Genomic DNA, 16,600 nt, shown 5'->3' on the forward strand with positions numbered 1-16,600 from the left:
GCCTCTCTCAAAGGAACAATAGACCCTCCAAGGACACTTTTTTCTACATGTTGTGTACAGTGGGCACCAAGCCGATCAGATGAAGACTTGTAGAACTTAATATCATATTGTGTCTTCAAAGAGTACTTGAGAACAGCGTACTTGAACTCCTCAGCAGTGTTAAAAGTCTTTCCTAGTGCAAGAATGTCATCAGGCCCGTAGTTGAATTGCCTACCTTCTTCTTCCACATCACGATCATCACTGAATAAAGGATCTGGAATGTGATCATCGTCCCAAATATCATCGCCACTGTCATCGTTAGCATCATACAAATCATCTCCATCTTCTTGTGCAACAGCTTCAAAGTGAGAAGACAAGTCAGTCTCTCCAACCTCTACTTCGAATAACACATTCTCCTTATATCCAGCCATATCTTCAACTATAACCTCACAATCATCTCCCTCAACAGATGAAGAAGAATCCGACTCTGCAATCACCTCTTCATTATGAATCTCTTCTTCTTCTTCTTCAACAATATTAGTTACTCTTTCTTCAACAACAACAGGCCTATAACAAAAAAATTAACGTATTTAAATCAAACAAAAAAAATTACTGAACTCAGACATGATACAACAGAGCTTAACTGGTTACCTTTCGATCTCTGTCGAATTAGGAATTGTGGGCGTGCCCTCTGAACCGAAAGTTTATTCCGTTTACCACTAGGGTTTCCGAAGAACGTTTTCACTATACTGATTCGAAATTGCTCTGAGAAAATCAATTTTAGGGTTCTTGAGTTTTGAAAGCAAAAGCCGTGTTCCTTTTCTCCTTTTTTTTAATTATAAATAACACCTCTAACGTTGAGTTAACGTCTGATTTATTAAAGTCTAATTTTGCATAATTAATAATGACTTTGGGAATAAATCTGCATAAGTTGTAGTTGAGCATTAAAAGGGCTAATTTAAAATACCTGAGGAATTAAAAACCCTTTTTCCCTATGATCTTAGAGATAATTTTCATTCTAAAAGTCAAAAACATACTAATAACTAAAAAAAAAAAAAAGAGTTTCCGTAGCACAAGGAAGGCCACATGCATCATTTAGCTACCAAGCAAAGTCCCAAAGAAAGAGGACGTATTGAGTTTGAATAGTTTCTAACTTCCTGTCGACATAACATCTAAAGTACACAACAATGACAGATCAAATTCTCTAGTCAATGCTTTGTCTCTGTGGTCAGGATTAGTCATGCAAAACACTGCACCGCCAGAGGTTGTCTATTATTGTCATACGTCAACGCTTATGCAGCTAAAGAGACTCAAAATGTAAAAAACACAATGTCGTTGTAGTGTTGGAACATGTTATCTACGACAATAATGCTAGATTTAAAATTTCCAGCTATAGGACTATTAGATACAATCATTCGATTGAGATTTTTCGTTTGTTTGGCTTTTTGTAGTAATATCAAAGCCTTATTTTATTTCTTACATACTTATGGATTGTTTTCATGGCTAACTCTATTAACTGAGCATGCCTGTCTGAAATCTGTATAAATAAAGAAACACCATACTATTTTACATATCACTCCATAGTTTTTGCTTTTTCTTTCTCTTCTTCCACACAATTTTATACACACACTGTTTACCGTTTACGTATAGTGATCACTCAAAGCATTGGAATAACTATTCTCAGAAGCCCATCCCTGCTCCATATGCAATAATATATTGGGTGTTAGTAGTGCTCGTTATGAAACTTGACAAGTTCTAGATAATTTATATATAAGCTAGTGATATGTACTAAGAGTTTCTACTTACATAAATTCAGCAGAAACGTTATCCTTGTTCACATTGATGGGAAGTGGCCAGGAAACTTTGAATGGGTCTTGTAGTATTCGTTGCTTGTGATATCCGCAGATTGAACCTTTGGTGCCTGCATCAACTTTTTGACAGACAGCTGTGCGTCTCCCTGTCACAATCAAGCTGCAGTGGTAGCACGGTGAGTATCTTTGTCACATAATGCATACAATACAAGTGTGTGAGTAATGGAAACATATTGAAAACATGTGCGAGGATGAGCTTTAGTTACTTTAAGTTGTCGACCTCCACTCTTATATCATTGATACTGCCCCCTGGTAACTCTACTGCCATAACATAGTTATGTTCATATTCTGCAACATTCGATCTTGGAGACCAAACAGTCCCTGCAACAGGAAGACAAGTCGTATGAGCTCTTATGTTTATCAATAAAGATGTGTTTGATTGAAGGACGGTTGCTAGCTCCTATACTCTTGGCTGTAGTTATTATACTCCCTCCCCGTTCCTTAAAGATTGATGTTTTGGTGTTTCACACATATTAAAAAACACATTAATCATGCATCATTTATAGAAATTATCAAATTTCAATGCCTTTTAACCAATAATCTGTCAATAAATTCAATTAATATTATTGAAATTTGCAATTTTTGTATAAAAATTGAATCAGATTATAGGATAAAAAGTAGTTTATCCATTAAAAAAAGGGTAGTTTATCAAGTATCCTTTATTTATTAGTACGGGTACGTGGATTGGCTAACTTGGGAAGGTCAGGGCTAACTGTGGTGGGGCGTACTCAGGTCTGGAAAGCAAAGGCTGTTCCGTAGAAGAAGGGATCGCAAAGGACTTGGTAGATGCAGCGTCCTGTGGTATGGTCCTCTGCAAAATTGAATAACAATTTTTCTTTAATAGAAACAAGAAAGGAGTTTTAATGGTACCTGATCAGTGGAAGCCAGCCTCATGAAAAGACCCTGAGCAGAGGAAGCTTGCCGAGCAAAATAGAGTCTGTTGTCACCTCTTCTAATGACAGAGGTCTTCAAACTGATGCCGCCAGTTTGAGGTACAGGCTGAAAGAAGAAAAGAGAAACAGTGAAGAAAGCTATTCGTGCACTTCCTCTTCACAAGAATGGAAGTTGTGGTACCTGGTCGGTGGAAGCCTGCCTCATAAAGAAGCCTTGTTCAGAAGATGCTTGCCGAGCAAAAGGGAGTTTGGTGTCACATCTTCTGATGACAGAGTTCAAACTGCTACTACAGTTCTGAGACATCACAGATGAAAAGAGAATTGTAAAGCAAAAGCAAACTATCCGAGGCAGATCACCAGATTCAGATTCTTCTTACCAAGGGGACGAGAGACGCGGTGGAGATGGGATCGTTGGTTGCTGACGGGAAGTGAGCGGATGACCTGAATGAAAAGGGCAGAGCGAGACGAAAAAATGTGTGGCTTTAACTTTGCGCGCGTTATTCAAAAAATATCTTGTCAATGTGGTGGGCCTGTGGGGATTGATTTGATTAGCTAGATTAAGACAAGGACCCGTTTTGAGTAATCTAAAAAAATATCTACGACTAGAGTACACTATCAATCGACCAAAAGAATGGATCTCTCTCTCTCTTCAATCATATACATACGGGGACGATTTGTTGTCGTGTGTCATTTATGTGTAATCGTAGAAAAAAATGATCATAGTACAAACGAAGTGATTTTTAGGAAAGCATGTGGATGTTACCATGACACGTTATTGAGACTTTCCGCAGATAATTGTTAAAAGTTTTGATTGAAAACTTTGAAATTAAATTTTGGGAAAAATAGTAGAAAGTTGCTTGTTGGAATAAAATACTGGTAACGCAAGTTGCATTGTCGGAGAACAAGGAGACCGATATCGGTAATTGTTTTCGTAAAACTCCAACAACCATCGGTTGCGAGTTGCGAGTTGCGAGTTGCGACTCAAAATCAAATCAAAAGCTCCCACGCTTCGATCAGATCCAACACGCCCATTTCTCCTCCTCTTCCTCTTAGGTATGTCTTCAATTTAATTTGTCCTCGTTCGCAACGAGCTTCGAATCTGTGTGTGTGTTTTGAGCTAGAAATCAATCATTGAGCTTTTTCCTGATTTGGAATTGTTCAGAGTTTAATTCACCTTGAGAGCTTAATCGAAACTCAGATTCGTTCGCGTATGTGTGTTGTTTCTCTAGGTTATGGCTTTCTTCATCTTCTTCTTGCTTCATTTTTTCCGTTATTGTGGCATCTCTGTGCAGTTTCGTTACTTGTCTGAGAATATAAAAAAAAAAAGAACATGTCTTTTCGTTTCCCTTGATTGAAATGTGCCTCTTCTGATTGCTTCCTTTGCTCTCTCTCCTTACTTCCATGGTTGTCTACATGGAAGTTCTCGCAGTCATATTGATTGGCTTAGCTTCTTTTTTTTTTTACAGGGTCAAACGTCAAGTGATTTCCATTGCACATTCACCAGAAACTGAGGTTCCTACCTTCCTTGAACTCACTTCATATAGAGAGAGTTGAAGACTGTATCATTTGAACATATCTGTTTATAGTGAATGCCCACTGTGTCAAAGATACAATTTTCCAAGTCCCTGTTGGGTGAATAAAGGCTTGCATGCTCTGTTAGAGTGGTCTGTGAATGGGAGCCAAAAAGGTCTGACTGTTGAGTTTAGATTATTGATGGAGCAAAGAGTACAGCTACGCTGTGGTAGCACTGTCGAAGCTATATCCACTCAGGGAGGTTTAGACAGAGAACAGGTTTCAGAGCCGCTTGATATTGAAAATGAAACCAGCAAGGATACAAACCACCCCAGCAGTTTTGATGTTGGTTATAGTTCAGATGATAACCTCGAAACGTTGCCTAAAGCTTCAACAGAGGCTATCTCTCCCGCTGACATACTAAAAACACTCTTCTTTATACTTGTATGGTACACTTTCAGCACATTTTTGACTCTGTAAGCATGTCTTTGCCACTATCCTTTCTCCTTTTCTTGTTTTTGTTTCCTTACATCTATCATTTAAATTTGTTTGCTTGTTTTTTCTAGGTACAACAAAACTCTCTTAGGAGATGATTTGGGGAAATTTCCTGCTCCCTTGTTAATGAATACCATTCACTTTTCTATTCAAGCGGTTTTATCAAAGATGGTAACATGGTATTGGTCCGGAAGATTTCAACCTGATGTTACCATATCATGGAGAGACTATTTCATTAGAGGTTAACTAACTAAACTATGTCATGAACTCTCTTTTTTTTCTCTTACATGCTAATGAGGATTCCTTATCCATTATTTTATATGTGATTTCTCACTATAGTATTCAGAACTTTCTGTGGATTTAGTATTTTATTTCAGTTTTTCGAAGATGACTTTATAGAGTTTCTATGAAGTAATGACCTCACATGGACTTTCCTTTCACAGTTGTACCAACGGCACTTGCAACTGCTTTGGATATAAATCTAAGTAATGAGTCACTGGTCTTCATATCGGTTACTTTTGCAACAATGGTTAGTTGCTTAATTTGATATGGTAGAGGTCTTTGCAACTTGTTAGGAATTTGTGGTTGATTGATAGAAGGTGAGACTTGTCTAATGATATTCACATTATTTTTCATTTGCAGTGCAAATCTGCATCCCCAATATTTCTTCTTCTCTTTGCTTTTGCCTTCAGGTGCTTTATCTATAACTATATTTTTTTTTATCTTGATATTTAAACCATGCTTGAAGGTCTATACTTAACAAATTGTCAATGGTAGGCTCTGTAGCTTTAGTTAGAACATACTACTATCGTTTACATTTTTCTTCCATTACAGATATATTTTTTTTTTCAATCATCACACTGAATTTTTTCTGCATATTCATTATCGAGAAATTCAATCATTTTTATCCTCACACAGTTTCTCTTGTAAGGTTGGAGTCTCCAAGCCTGAAGCTTTTTGGCATTATTTCAGTTATCTCAGCAGGAGTGCTGTTATCAGGTATGTTTTCTCCAGACATTTGCGATGCTTTTATTCCATTTTTTTTTCTTCATGTTTACTAAATATCCATCGACATGTCTTAGTTTTAATTTTCCTAACCAAACTGTTGACTTGTATTCCTTTTTCCAGTTGCAAAGGAGACAGAATTTGAGTTTTGGGGTTTCGTTTTTGTTATGCTCGCTGCTGTCATGTCTGGTTTCCGCTGGTGTATGACCCAAGTTCTTTTGCAGGTATGTTATTCAAATCAGTTTCTAATTATGGGTTCTTTCTGTATTAACCCTTGGTTGTTGTCTTCCAATATTTTTTGGTGCATCCTGATTACAACATGATGTATAGAAAGAGACCTACGGTGAGTTCTGCTCTTGGGGTTTTCTTGTCTTGGTTCTTAATTTCTTATAACTCACACTTCATGAACTGATCTATACTTTTTCTGTTTATCTAGGCCTGAAAAATCCCTTCACATTTATGAGTTACGTGGCACCAGTGATGGCTATAGTGACTGGTCTTCTTTCTCTCCTTCTGGATCCATGGAGTGAATTTAGAGACAACATATACTTTGATAGTGGAGCGCATTTTACTCGAACTTGTTTCTTGATGCTTTTTGGTGGAGCACTGGCTTTTTGTATGGTAAGCATTTGCTAACAATTTATAGTTATTTAAGAACGAACATGTTTCGACAGTGGAGGTTGAACCAGCTTTTGCTCACTAGTTAGTATTTTGCTTCAGGTTTTAACAGAGTATATTCTTGTTTCGGTCACCAGTGCTGTAACCGTCACAATAGCTGGGGTCGTTAAAGAGGCTGTCACTATAGTGGTATTTGCTACATTTCTTGCCTTTTTCTGTTTATGTTTGTTAGTATGTTTCGGATGTGATAATAACCTCTAGCATACTTGCCAAAATATATTCGTAAGATTAGGTGACAATGAGTTTTTTCCGTAGGGATGATCTAACTGGTGAAGCTTAGATTGTAAGTTCTAAATTGGCTCTATTCTTTAGCAAGAAAGTCCGAACTATATCTTGTTGAAACCATGCTGTGATGTTCAAGACAAAGATTCTCATATCTTAAGTTGTCAAATGGATACAAATAGACTGTATCTGTGAAATGAACTCATATCTTATGAGTTTATGTCTGGCCTTGTGATATTGTTATAGGTCAATAATACCTGTTTACGAAAGGGAGACCGATGATACAGAACTCTAGTTTCTGTTGTATTGGTGCTATTGTTGAATAATTAATGACTGGTGAATCGAATTTGGGGATGTAAAATCTTGATTGTTGTTCTTCAACTTGGTGCGTACAGGTTGCAGTATTTTACTTCCATGACGAATTTACGCGGCTGAAAGGATTTGGTCTGATGATTATCATGGTTGGTGTCAGTTTGTTCAACTGGTACAAGTAAGTAACTCTTCCCCTCCTTCTGGAGTTAAGGAACTTCGAATAATTTCTTTAATTAAACATCTGAGATGTTGATATATAAATGAATAGTATCTCATATTGTATATTTTGAAAAATGGTATATATGCTTTGATGTGTTCTCAGATACGAGAAACTACAAAAGGGGCACAAAACAGAAGATGATAAGCATCTACAAGCTCCAAGTCAGACTGGAAAATATGTGATTCTTGACGAGACTGATGATCAAGAAAATGGTCCCTAAGCAATATTTTTGTGTGTTGGGCCCTTACACCGTTCTCTGGTAACTCGTTTATATTGGGACATCATTATATGTGGACCTTCCTTGAGAAAACATTTGGAAATTTTGGATGTTTCCTTGCCTTCAAAAGAGATAGAAGAACACAGGTCATTTGAAGAGTTTAAATAAAGTTTTCTCACTCTTTTGATTTTTGTAATTCTATTTGTACTCGACAGTGTTAAGAATTGTTCCATATAAAGTAGTAAGCAACCGATCAAATTCGGTCCAATATTGCCCGTTCTTTTGCTATAAACGCGTTCATGAATTTAGATTATCTTTCCTTGTTGCATGGAACCATCAGAGATTCTCCATGAATTAACATCGTAACAAAACTAATAATCATAGAAAATATCAGAGATTCTTACTGAATCCAAATGCTCAATTCAACTATAACAAGAAATAAGTTTTGTTTGAAAATTTGCATTATGATAATTAAGAAATTTTTATGGAAGTAACCCATTTTCAGGTTTAGATGACGTTTGGGGTTGAGATATTCGAGCTTTTATTCTTTAGGATGATTATATGTATTTTAAACACCAACAAGCAAGAAACACAGTAATCAATTCAGACATAACAACCCTTATTAAACCATCACTGCATAGAGTGTTTGAACATGTAGCAACAACACATTAGGTAATAAATATAGCATAAAGTCTTGGCAGTTGAACAAACACAACACACAGGATCCTCTGTTCTCTTCTCTACTTTTTTTTTATCCTCGTACTGATGCAAAACCTGAAGTCTCGGCTTTGCCTTCCCACCTATCATTGTCATCAAATGGCCAACAATATCAAACACATACTAAACCGGATTGTTTCTTAGGAAAATTCCAATGCAAGAAAGTTGATTAGCCCTTAATACAAACCTGTTCTCTTCGGTTTCAGGGATACGAAGCTCAAGATCATCCTCCAAGGGCTTAAACACCAACTTGATTTTCTCGTCATCTACCTCATCCAACGTCGCTGGATTCCACTGCACCAAACCCAACCATATAAGTTTGCTATAGTATGTTATATTATTGCCATCTCAGTTCTACGTAGAAACTCTCTTCTTCTTTTTTTTTCTAGAGAGTAAACTTACCCTCGGACAGTTGTCTTTGGCTATGGTCAGAGCTCTTACACCCTGCGTGTTATTACACAATCAGACATAAAAGCATACATGCTGTTTTCTTGAAAAAGCAAAACCAAAAATGTGTGGTTCTTTACCTCAAAACGCGTCAATGCATGGATATGGTGCTCCTCATGATATTAACGGTGATCCTAAACTCCTTCTTGAGGCAATCACCCAGTGTTTGATTCCTAGCTTCGCGTATCTGTACACAAAGGAAACCAGCAAGGCTCAAATATAAGATATATTTACAAGAGACAGTTACACCAATGAGAATATGATAACTGAGTAAAATCATGTAACAAGTAAACAATTACCGACCGTAGGTTTATTTTCAATGCTGTGGGAGATGATTCTTTTGGACATTTGAGAATTCGAGTTATCCACTCATTTCCTTCTTTGCTCCCTCCAGCTTCCTGTAAGAAGACCACTAATATATATTTCATACCTGATGAATATAGTCTCATGTTCTAAGGCAAATAAGATGAACTTACAAATGCTTGTATGATCTGCTTCACACTTTCTTTTGAGAAACACGCATCAATTATTGACTGTCTGCACATCAGCCATAGCCTCAAAGTTAACAACGTCCATGTGATTATATATACCAAGAAGGAGAAAAGATTACATAACACACGAAGATTGAAAAAGTAGTGTTACTTGTTAAGGATGCTGTCTTTGTCAAGGTCTACTTTCTCGGAGAACTCTTCAATTGTGGATCGGACTACATCCGTAAGTAAGATCCCACACTTTCTGAAATCAAGCAAAGATGATAAAGATAAAGCATTCCACTCATCACAGGTTTCAAAACATTGCTAACGTTGCGGATGCTGTACATAAAGTAGGAAGGCAGCTCAAGAAAGGTCAAGCAAGAGAGGTCAGTTTACATAATCCAAGAAAACCGAATACTCAAAGCATAAACCCTTTGGCTAGTTAAACGTAAGTGAGGGAAAAAAAGATTTATCAAAAGCTCACAGCACGAGGAACAAAATGTGTTGCCATGCCAATTGCTACAATTTCTTTGCCATTCAATATTGCCCCAGTTAAAGCCAAGAATTCTCCTGCAAATGTCATATAAAACTCAAGTACATCAGAGATTAACCAAACTAAATTTGGAACTACGAAAATTTGGTATTAGTGGTTTAGGAGTTACCTAAATGACCAGGAAGACGTGAATGGATGTAAGAGAACCCACACTCAATGTGAAACCCAAAATTTGCTTCTGGAGTTGCAAAATCCTAATCAAGTGACAGAGATAAAGTTGAATCTATACTTGTTTCTTCTGTACCATTAATTATTACAGGAACAATACATGAAGCAGACTAAACTCATAACTTACAGTGTACTCTGTCACAACAGAGAACTTCGCTGGGAGCATCAGTGGTGCACCTCCTCCACCCAACGTCATAGCAAGAACAAGAGAAACCTACACAAATTCTATTTGGTTAACTGAAACTCCTCAAAGAGGACAACTTTCATACAACGAAATTCAGATAAATACTAAGTAAAGTCCACCTGAGTCTTCTTGTATGTGTGGATATGATAGCAAAGCCAATACATCCTGTAAACATTCTTAAGGCCAGAATACTCTGTAGAATACGACTTATCATCATCATTAAGTTATGACAGACTGACTCTCTAAGGAAAGGTGATAGTATGTTTCTCTTACGGTCGTCATAAAACATCTTAAGTTCATCAGCGGGGAAGGAACGTCTCCCAAAACCCTGCAAATATAAGCTATATTCAGAAATGAGTCTATTGTGTTTGTAACAGAAATGACCAAGGACAGCTAGTAAAAAAAAATCAAACGTTGATCACTATAAGCTTTGCATTGTCGTCCTTTTCCCAGGTTTCAAGATCTTCTGCATGCATGAGGACCTGAGTTACAAATTTTTTCCCATTAGGCGTCTCATATATATTATCAACTTCTGATCTAAGGTATATATACAACTTCAGAAGAGATGACGACATTTAGCTGACGAGTGCGGTCTAGAGTGGCCCATCTCACTGAACCTTTCTGCTCTCCAACAACAACCTATATCAATGATGACTTACAATTGAATCATGAAAAACACACATACCACAAAAAAGTGGCTGAATAAGACAGATAGAGTATTATTACCTGCTCATCGATGTCTTGAGCTTCTTGAGCCATCTCCAGCTTTCTCAAACGTCAGCAAATGCTTATTTAATTATCTGGTCAATGAAAACCATCAAATGGATATGAAAACAATCTCAAACGACAAAACTACACTTGCAAGAAGTTTCACAAAAAACTTCAGACCCAGTGTGACAAATCCCAAGACTTGAGAACTAATAACAACCTTTTAAATAATAATAAAAACCCTCTACCCTCAAACAAAACTACACTGGTTCCGATATCAACTTGAGGGGTAACAACCCATGTCACAAGTTGCAAACAAACACAAATGCAACAATCAAATTCTAGAGCCCCTCACAAAACTGAAGAAGCAAAGTGTGTGAAAGCAAATGAGAGAGAAGGGGAAAACCTTGAGAGAGAAGAAGAAGAAGAAGAAGCAGAAGCAGAAGCAGAAGGGGGTTTGATGAGCAACGGAGCTCTGAAACCAAATATATATATAGTAGACTCTCTGAACTTGTTCGGCCATTGCAAAAAAAATGGCAGGTGAAGCTAATAGTCATACCAAAAGAAGGAGAGCGTTTGGTAGGAGGAGAGTTACATCAAAACCTTACAGGCTCTTTCAGCTAACCTTCTCACAAATCCAATATCATTCACACTGCTATCTCCTTTTAACCTGTTAAAAATGTCAACTTTTACTTAAATCAGGGGAGTTTATAAGACATCACATGAAAGACTGAAACACTCGATTACGGTGTGTTGTTACTAACAACTTGTTAGTTTCTCATGAATGTAAATTATTCACACATACGTTTTTGGTGGTTGGATTTTTTTGAAAGCTATGTAAGTTTCCTAGTTTAATAAAGTCAATGTTGCTCAAAGAAGAGGACTTTTAAAATAAAGTTTCAGATCAAAGATACACACATACACACTGATACAAGAGCATATACTCGTATACTGAAAAGTTATTTAGCTGAAACATTAAAGTATCAATACTTTCTATAAGTGGAATATTAATGGTAAAGCATTCAAAAGCGGTGTTCTTATATGATTTGTGGAGAATGTTGCCAGAAGCTTACCCCCAATCGTGCTTGCCTGGGATGAGCTTATCCATTTATAACATGCAACAACCCATTTCATACAAAAGAAACTAGTGTTTTTAAACCGGATCGGAAACTGAACCGGATAATTATTTGGGTCACAGTTTAATATGGTTCGACCGGATCAAACATGGTTCAGTAATCTGGTTTAATATTTTTAGTGTATAAATTTAAAAATAGTGCTAGTAAATATGATACATAATTAAAATATAAATGAATTTAAAACATAAAAGATTATAAATATAAACTAAGTCAATGTTTATACGTATAGTTTATCGATTTTTTATAATTTTAACAGTTTTTATCAGTTTAATAATTTTGAAATCCAATCTAGCTACGTGATCCATTCATGATCGAACTAGTTATTAGTGATGATCGAACCAGTTATTAGATCTAACACGGCTATGTAACTGATTCATGGTCGTCCAACCATTGGGTCGGTTCAGTTTTAAAAACACTGAAAGAAACCAATGGCTTCATCCATTTGTAGCCGTTGTAGATCTAACGTGTCATTATTTTTATGAACAAGAAAGGCTTCTCATCTTTTGTTCCCTTTGCACACAGTATAAGAAATAAGTTTTGTTGACAACTCATTTTCAGATTTAGACGTTTGGGGTTGACATATTTAGTCTTTAGGATTACATGTTATTTTAGACACTAATAACAACCAAGAATACAGGAAACAATTCAGACATAACAACCCTTATTAAACCATATCACTGCATAGAGTGTTTGAACATGTAGCAACAACACATTATGTAATCACAAAACCAACATACAGTATCCTCTCTTCTCTTCTATTCTTGTACTCTCATGCAAAACCTGAAGTCTCGTATTTGCCTCCCCACCTATCATTCAATGTCATCAAATGGCCAAATATCAAACACATAAAAAGGCTCTGTTTCTTAGGAAGATCTTAATGCAAGTAAGTTTATATTAGCCCTTAAACAAACCTGTTTTCTTCGGTTTCAGGGATATGAAGCTCAATATCATCCTCCAGTGGCTCAAATACTAAGTTGATCTTCTCCTCAGCCACCTCATCTAACGTCGCTGGACTCCACTGCACCAAACCCAACCATATAAGTTTGCTTAGTATGTTAGATTGCTGATGTCAGTTCTAAGAGTGTTAACATACCTTGGGAGAACTGTCTTTGTCTATGGTCAGAGCTCTTATACCCTGCGCGTTATTACACAATCAGACATAAACATACATGATGCTCGCTACTGTCTTCTTGAGAAGAAAAACCAAAAATGTGTTGTTCTTTTATTTACCTCATACACGTCAGGGGATATGGTGCTCCTCAAGATATTAATGGTGATCCTAAACTCCTTCTTGAGGCAATCACTCAGTGTTTGTTTCCTACCTTCACGAATCTGTAACAGAAACAGCACGTCTCAAATATAAAGATAGACAAATATTCAAGAGATAGTTAGTTACACCCAAGGAGAATATGACAAAAGAGTAAAATCATGTAAACACTTACCGATCGTAGAGTTATTTTCAACCCTGTGGGAGATGATCGTTTTAGACCTTTGATGACTGGTGTTATCCACTCATTTCCCTCTTTGCTCCCTTCAGCTTCCTGTAAGAAGACCATTAATATATATATTCAATTACCTATGAATAGACTCATGTTCTAGGGAAAATCAGATGTGCTTACAAATGCTTGTATGATCTGCTTCACACTTTCTTTTGAGAAACACTCATCAATTATTGTCTGCCTGCACATCAGCCATATCCTCAAAGTTAACAAAGTCCATATGATTATATATATATACAGTTACCAACGAGGAGAAAAGAGTGTTACTTGTTAAGGATGCTGTCTTTGTCGAGGTCTACTTTCTCGGAGAACTCTTCAATTGTGGAACGGACTACATCCACGTCTCCAGAGTCTAAACTCACAAGCCGTGCCTCCAGATCAGCCAGTTTCTGAAAATTGAGCAAAGATGCTAAAGGTAAAAGCATCTCACTTATCATAGGTCTTAAAACATTGCTACAGTTGCAGTATATAAAGAGTAATGAAGGCATCTCATCAAGCAAGAGAGGTCACATTTTTATAATCCTATAAGGAAAGCATTCCAAAAAAAAAAAAAAAAAAAAAAACTCACAGCAGAAGGAACAAAATGTGTTGCCATTCCAATTGCTACAAGTTCTTTGCCATTCAATCTCGCCCCAGTTAAAGCCAAGAATTCTCCTGTAGATGTAATAATATAAAACTCAAGTACATCAGAAACTAGCCAACGTATATAATTGGTATTAGTGGTTTAGAAGTTACCTAAATGACCAGGAAGACGTGAATGGATGTAGGAGAAGCCACAATCAGTATGAAACCCAATACTTGCTTCTGGAGTTGCAAATACCTAATCAAATGAAACAAAATAGCAGAGTCTTCACTTGTTTCTACACTATTATTATACAGACATAAGATATGAAGCAGATTAAAACTCATGAACTCACAGTTTTCTCTGTCACAACAGAGAACTTCATTGGGACCATCAATGATGCACCTCCACCCATTGATATTCCATTAACTAGAGAAACCTATAACACAACTCTATTTGGTTAGTCTAATACTCCTCAGGACAACACTTTCATACGAAATATACTAATGAAACTCAACCTGAGTTTTCTTGTATGAGTGGATGTGATAGCAAAGCCAGTACATCCGGTAAACAACCTCAAGGCAAGAATCCTCTGTCCAAAAACGACTTATCATCATTAAGCTATGACAGACTCTCTAAGGATAAAGTGATAGTATGTTTTCTCTTGGCCTCTTACTTGATTCACGGCCGTCATAAAACATCTTTAGATCACCACCGGCTGAGAAAGCTCTCCCTGCACCCTGCCAATATAAAGCTATGTTAAGATAGAAATCATCATCAGACCAAGGACAACTAAAAAGATCAAACCTTGATCAGTATAAGCTTTGTTTTGTCGTCCTTCTCCCAGGTTTCAAGAAATTCTGCAAGCTTGAGCACCTGAGTGTTTCAAAGTTTTCCCATAAGGCATCTCATATTATACAACTTCTGATCTGAGGTCTTAATATATATACCACTTCAGAAGAGATGACATTTAGCTGACGAGGGCGGTTTAGCGTGGCCAATCTCACCGAACCTTTCTCCTCTCCAACAACAACCTACAACAATGATGGTTCACAACTGAATCATGAAGAACACTCAAACCACAAAATGGCTGAATAAGACAGAGATTATTAATTACCTGCTCATCGATGATGTTTCGACCTTCTTGAGCCATCTCCAGCTTTCTCAAACCTCAACAAATGCTTATTTATCTGTTCCATGTTTAAAGATCCAGACATGAAAACAATCTCAAACGACAGAAGTACACTAGACAAGAAATTCCACAAAAACTTCTAACCCAATGTGACAAATATCAAGACTAAGAACTTACAACAACCTTTAGAAATAATAATATTAAAATCCTCTGCGGAGACCAAGAACACAAACTATATTAAAAGAGATGAACTTTATGATCATAGAATCAACTTGAGGGGAACACATGCAACAACCAAATTCTAGAGCCTCTGAAGAAGCAAAGAGTGCGAAATCAAATGGAGAGAGAAACAGAGAAGAGGAAAACCTTGAGAGAGAAGAAGAAGAAGCAAAAGAGGGGTTTGGTGAGCAATGGAGCTCTCAGTGAGAAACCAAATATATAAATAAATAAATAAAATGCCATTGAAAAAATGGCAGGTGAAGCTAATAATCAAATATCAAAAGGAGGGGATGGTTTGGTAGGAAGACACTTTTACCAAACCTTTCAGCTCTTCACCTACCCTCTTCACAAATCCAATATCACACTGCTACCTCTTTTAATCTACAACAAAAAAAAAATTTAATTATATGATTTTAATGTCTTCATCTTTGGTTTGTATAACCATCAAACAAATTATAATTCAACGGCTAACCAAAAAACCTACATCATATATACACTTTCCTTCTTATACATAATATTATCATATTGTCCTCAGATACAACCGGTTGAAACCTACAAAAAAAAATAAAGAAAAGTTAATAATAATAATAATAATACTCAAAAGTAATGTGTGACCCTTGAAAATCACACATTCTCTCACATGTGCTTTATTTTAAAAATCACACATTCTCTCAGAAGTAACATGTGGCCCTTGAAAATTACACATTCTCTCACAGTAGATGAAATTCTTCTTCCCAGTTTTTTTCTTGAATTGATTTCTTCTCACGAGAAAACCAAGCAACTGTGGTAAAAAAAGAGGCAACGATGAAGGCGTAGACGGTGAGAACACACACCAACTCTTTAATTTTTTTTCCACCATCTCTTAACTCACTGATTCTTACAATCATGCTTTTGTTTTCATATTGTTTTCGTTGTTAAATCTTGCAAATGAGATGGGATTATCGCATCAGAGTTAGATCCATGATAGATATCCACTGATGAAGAATAACAACGGTGGATCTGTAAAGTGTTGATGTGTCAGAAAAAAGGAGTAGATAAAGACGATCTCTATATGGTAGTAAAGAATAATGAGAGTGAGCCAAATGAATGCGTATCAGCATGTCTAAGAATGAAAAATCGAAGAAGATGAACTTTTTGTCTATACTATATTCGGTGAAATGAATAGTATAGTATATATTCTTTAGGGTAGCTATTTGTGTAAAGATACCATACTATTTGAGACGAAATGCTATACTATTCCTTAAAATGTAATAATATGCCATGTTTTCAAATTCGATAGTTATTTTCAATGTCATTTTCTATGATTGATTGTAATATCAAATTCATTTTTTAAATGTTGCACAAATTTGATTATTTGGAATCTTCATTATTACTAATTCTAGTTAAGAAATCTAAATT

At 36.4% G+C, this 16,600-nt stretch overlaps 4 protein-coding genes across 8 annotated transcripts; 1 reads left to right on the top strand and 3 right to left on the bottom strand.

Annotated features, from left to right (window-relative positions):
- Nucleotides 1–1,430: 1,430 nt before the first annotated feature.
- On the bottom strand, nt 1,431–3,354 carry LOC125591410 (17.3 kDa class II heat shock protein-like). 4 transcript variants are annotated; one of them, XM_048765617.1, is made up of 7 exons: nt 3,121–3,354; nt 2,925–3,038; nt 2,721–2,849; nt 2,544–2,646; nt 2,057–2,171; nt 1,786–1,974; nt 1,431–1,673 (listed from the first exon to the last, which is right to left on the bottom strand). In XM_048765617.1, exons 2-7 carry the CDS (start codon nt 2,946–2,948, stop codon nt 1,637–1,639), a joined length of 597 nt encoding a protein of 198 aa, XP_048621574.1. In that variant the 5' UTR covers nt 2,949–3,038; nt 3,121–3,354; the 3' UTR covers nt 1,431–1,636. The 4 variants fall into 4 exon arrangements, with proteins under 4 accessions (XP_048621574.1, XP_048621573.1, XP_048621576.1 ...); XM_048765616.1 differs by having other exon boundaries at nt 2,544–2,661; XM_048765619.1 differs by having other exon boundaries at nt 1,786–1,950; nt 3,121–3,349.
- Nucleotides 3,355–3,563: 209 nt separating this feature from the next.
- Nucleotides 3,564–7,674, top strand: LOC125591409 (probable sugar phosphate/phosphate translocator At1g06470). Its single transcript, XM_048765615.1, has 12 exons — nt 3,564–3,796; nt 4,210–4,731; nt 4,822–4,991; nt 5,194–5,279; nt 5,393–5,442; nt 5,682–5,749; nt 5,879–5,979; nt 6,086–6,098; nt 6,192–6,376; nt 6,476–6,562; nt 7,051–7,145; nt 7,290–7,674. Exons 2-12 carry the CDS (start codon nt 4,457–4,459, stop codon nt 7,405–7,407), a joined length of 1,248 nt encoding a protein of 415 aa, XP_048621572.1. The 5' UTR covers nt 3,564–3,796; nt 4,210–4,456; the 3' UTR covers nt 7,408–7,674.
- Nucleotides 7,675–7,943: 269 nt separating this feature from the next.
- LOC125591531 (3-hydroxyisobutyryl-CoA hydrolase-like protein 5) lies at nt 7,944–11,077 on the bottom strand. The gene is made up of 13 exons (XM_048765925.1): nt 10,673–11,077; nt 10,520–10,585; nt 10,360–10,428; nt 10,220–10,274; nt 10,066–10,139; nt 9,890–9,976; nt 9,704–9,788; nt 9,526–9,611; nt 9,279–9,303; nt 8,728–8,780; nt 8,524–8,565; nt 8,309–8,415; nt 7,944–8,204 (listed from the first exon to the last, which is right to left on the bottom strand). The coding sequence occupies exons 1-13, from the start codon at nt 10,703–10,705 to the stop codon at nt 8,156–8,158; spliced, it is 831 nt and encodes a 276-aa protein (XP_048621882.1). The 5' UTR covers nt 10,706–11,077; the 3' UTR covers nt 7,944–8,155.
- A 1,237-nt stretch (nt 11,078–12,314) lies between these two features.
- On the bottom strand, nt 12,315–15,505 carry LOC125591411 (3-hydroxyisobutyryl-CoA hydrolase-like protein 5). 2 transcript variants are annotated; one of them, XM_048765620.1, is made up of 16 exons: nt 15,350–15,505; nt 14,969–15,041; nt 14,802–14,885; nt 14,659–14,727; nt 14,528–14,591; nt 14,370–14,443; nt 14,207–14,290; nt 14,025–14,109; nt 13,858–13,943; nt 13,557–13,678; nt 13,410–13,470; nt 13,233–13,331; nt 13,021–13,122; nt 12,884–12,925; nt 12,702–12,808; nt 12,315–12,596 (listed from the first exon to the last, which is right to left on the bottom strand). In XM_048765620.1, the coding sequence occupies exons 2-16, from the start codon at nt 15,002–15,004 to the stop codon at nt 12,560–12,562; spliced, it is 1,152 nt and encodes a 383-aa protein (XP_048621577.1). In that variant the 5' UTR covers nt 15,005–15,041; nt 15,350–15,505; the 3' UTR covers nt 12,315–12,559. The 2 variants fall into 2 exon arrangements, with proteins under 2 accessions (XP_048621577.1, XP_048621578.1); XM_048765621.1 differs by having other exon boundaries at nt 15,167–15,379.
- Between the last annotated feature and the right edge of the window lie 1,095 nt (nt 15,506–16,600).

This window comes from Brassica napus, chromosome C8 (genome assembly GCF_020379485.1).
Source record: "Brassica napus cultivar Da-Ae chromosome C8, Da-Ae, whole genome shotgun sequence".
Taxonomy (NCBI): Eukaryota; Viridiplantae; Streptophyta; class Magnoliopsida; order Brassicales; family Brassicaceae; genus Brassica; species Brassica napus.